Source organism: Vitis vinifera, chromosome 18 (genome assembly GCF_030704535.1).
Source record: "Vitis vinifera cultivar Pinot Noir 40024 chromosome 18, ASM3070453v1".
NCBI lineage: Eukaryota > Viridiplantae > Streptophyta > Magnoliopsida > Vitales > Vitaceae > Vitis > Vitis vinifera.
In genome coordinates this window covers 35206175-35209243 of record NC_081822.1, presented here as the reverse complement: position 1 = coordinate 35209243, position 3069 = coordinate 35206175, and the positions used below count along the sequence as shown (strand labels likewise).

The 3069-nt window shown below is 32.9% G+C and overlaps 1 protein-coding gene across 1 annotated transcript; it reads right to left on the bottom strand.

Moving 5' to 3' along the window:
* Window positions 1-921: 921 nt before the first annotated feature.
* LOC100251475 (uncharacterized) lies at window positions 922-2094 on the bottom strand. The gene has a single exon (XM_010645738.1). The coding sequence runs from the start codon at window positions 2092-2094 to the stop codon at window positions 922-924; it is 1173 nt and encodes a 390-aa protein (XP_010644040.1).
* Window positions 2095-3069: the final 975 nt, after the last annotated feature.

Here is a 3069-nt window from a genome sequence, read left to right as displayed (position 1 = left end):
AGCCGCAAATTATAATGAACGTATACAAGATCATTAAGCCTTTGATGTTCCAATCTATTCCTTCTTTTGGTATGTATACGTTCAAAGACACTCCAATTCCTCTCATATCCAGAAGACGATGCGGTTTGGCTCAATATTTGAATGGCCAACTTTTGTAAATGTGGTGCACTATATCCATGTAGCCTCCACCATTCATCTAGTTACCATTTCACATTAAAAATAAGAAAAAAATAAAACACATTAGCAAGTTTAAAATATTAAATAGTAAGTAGGTAACTAATAAAAAAGAACAAACACACTAATAAATGAAAATAATATTTTACCAGGTTGAAGTACTTCACGTGAAGAATAAGCAAGGTCTCTCCCAAAACTTCCCAATCGATCACGAAATAACCTCATTTCATTCATTGTTTCAATCTTGCCTTTCAAAACTTTTTGATCAATAACATCCATAACACCTCCAATAACATTTGGCTTATTACAAAAGTTTTCCTGATCATATTGGAAACATGGATTCAACAAATAAGCTGCTGAATGAATGCTTTTCTTTAGTTGTTGATCCCAACGTTGCTTTATGATCTCTGTATAAGGCTTGTACAATCTTTCGCTGTAGTTAAACAATTTCTTAATGCCCAAACGAACCCTATACATGCCTTCATACACATATCCCATCGAAGGCCTCTCATCACAATCAACAATACGCAATAAACGCATTAGTGGAGACATAAGATTCACAACAATCAAACAATCATTCCAAAATCTATTATCCAAGATGATGGAAACTGCAACTTGGCTTTTATAATCCTTTGAATATCTAGAGTCCACAAAGAACTTACTAGTCACCAAAGCTTGCAAATCATGTTTGTGATCATGAAGACTCTTGAGTGCAATGAAAGTAGTAGCAAAGCGAGTTGCACCAGGTCACAGAATCTCTGTCCATCCTTCCCTTTTTCTCAACCAACTTAACAAAGCAACATGATTATACACAAAAATTGTCACCTTTGATGCACGTCTTACAAGTTCAGCAACATGGTCCATCTTACCAATATCCTTAAAGATCAAATTAAGACAATGAGCTGCACAAGGTGACCAATTAATGTGTTTATGCTTCTGAGAAATCAATCTCCCCGCGGCCACATAATTTGCTGCATTATCAGTCACTACATGAACTACATTGAGTGGACCCACCCATTCAGTCACCTCATCAAATAACTGAAACAAATTAGTTGCATCCTTGACAATGTCCGAAGCATCAACAGATTTCACAAACGATATTCCTTCAGGACAATATACAAGGAAGTTGATGAGTGTTCTTTGTCTGTTATCTGTCCAACCATCACCCATTATTGTACACCCAACTTTTGCCCAAATTGCACGATAAGAGTCCACAAGTAACTGAACTTCCTTCTTAGCATCCTTTAAAAGATTAATCCGCAACTGATAGTAATTTGGACCCTTATATCCAGGACCAATTGCAGATATAGCATCCAACATTGGCTTGAAGTAGAAGGAATTCACAGCATTAATAGGAATGCATGCATCATAAAAGAATCTCCCAACCGCCATATCCGCTCTCCAAGTAGCTTCTTTCCCAGCTAGCACACTCCTCATGGAAGGTTGAGCTCCTTGTGTATTTCTTGGTGCAAAATACTTATCCACTGTTGATTTTTTCCTTTTTCCACTACTAGCTGCCATAGGACTTTGCATTTCTTGAACCTCTTCTTCACCTTCTGCCATATCCCCTTCAAATTGTGACACATTAGGACCATAAGGATTTCTATATTCATCTGCTTCTTTGGTTGCTTTCTTAGCATTCACAAACTCTTGCAAAGAATTTTCCATGCGAAATCTGACATCAGGTGGAACCAATTTACATGGACCAATATCTCCTTTCACTCCAGCAAGATGTAGTTTCATTCTATGAATACCTCCACCTTTTGTAATCTTTTTACAATACAAACAAATAAGAGCTCTCCTTCCATTTCCATATCTTTCTTCAGAAACATGCTCCCATGCAGGATCGGTCTTACTTCTACTTGATTGAGAATGGGTAGTTGAATCTTGACCAGAGGATGGAGTCAAGTTTGATGCCATTTTTTATTTCCCTATCAAATTAAAAACAAAAATCCCACATCAATTTAGAGAATGAAGGTCATCAACAATTTAATGATTTATAATCAAGTCATCAACAATTTACAATCACATATCACATATTAATGATAGTAAAAAATACACTTTTTCACCTATGATTCCTTAGATAATCAAACATCAAATCATTATCATATTTTAGGCACATGAATCTATGATTGAGTTGCAATCTAATATCATAATGCACAAATTGTTGTATAATGGAAACAAACCGAGAATTCTTGAACTACATGTGCATGTGTGTATTTTTTATTTTTTTATTAATTGGGGAAAGAATTCAAAGCTAGTGGGCTTGTGGTGATTTTGAATCTTGATAGATGCATTTTTTAACTTGTGTGTTTTTATTAGTATCATTTTTTGTAAAAGAAAAATAACATTTTGATAAAAAAAAAAAAAAAAGATGAATATTTAGATATAAATTAGAAAAATATTTTTGATAATACTAATTAATAAAAAATTCTTTTAAAAGAAATTGTCAAAATTCATTAACAGCATGTCAAAATTCATAAGGTGGTCCATAAATTGTTTAATTTTAATATCCATCATTCCATCAATACAATTAATAATTTGAATTTCTCAAAGTTCTCTAACTAAATAAAAAAAAATTCCTATCATTCCATCAATACAATTAATAATTTGAATTTCTCAAAGTTCTCTAACCAAATAAAAAAAAATTCCTATTATTCCATCAATACAATTAATAATTTGAATTTCTCAAAGTTCTCTAACTAAAAAATAAAAAATTCCTCAAAGTGATTATCAAAAATTCCTCAAAGTGATTATCAGAAAATATAAATCAATTACAAACCATATAAAATATTAAAATCCCTCAAATTCCAAACCATTATAATATTAAAATCCCTTGTATAATGGAAAGTGCACTGTTGGAAGTTGGAACTCGGAAACAAACCGAGAATGACG

Coding starts and splice junctions, on each gene's coding strand:
- LOC100251475 (XM_010645738.1), bottom strand. CDS start 2,094: ATGGCATCAAACTTGACTCCATCCTCTGGTCAAGATTCAACTACCCAT.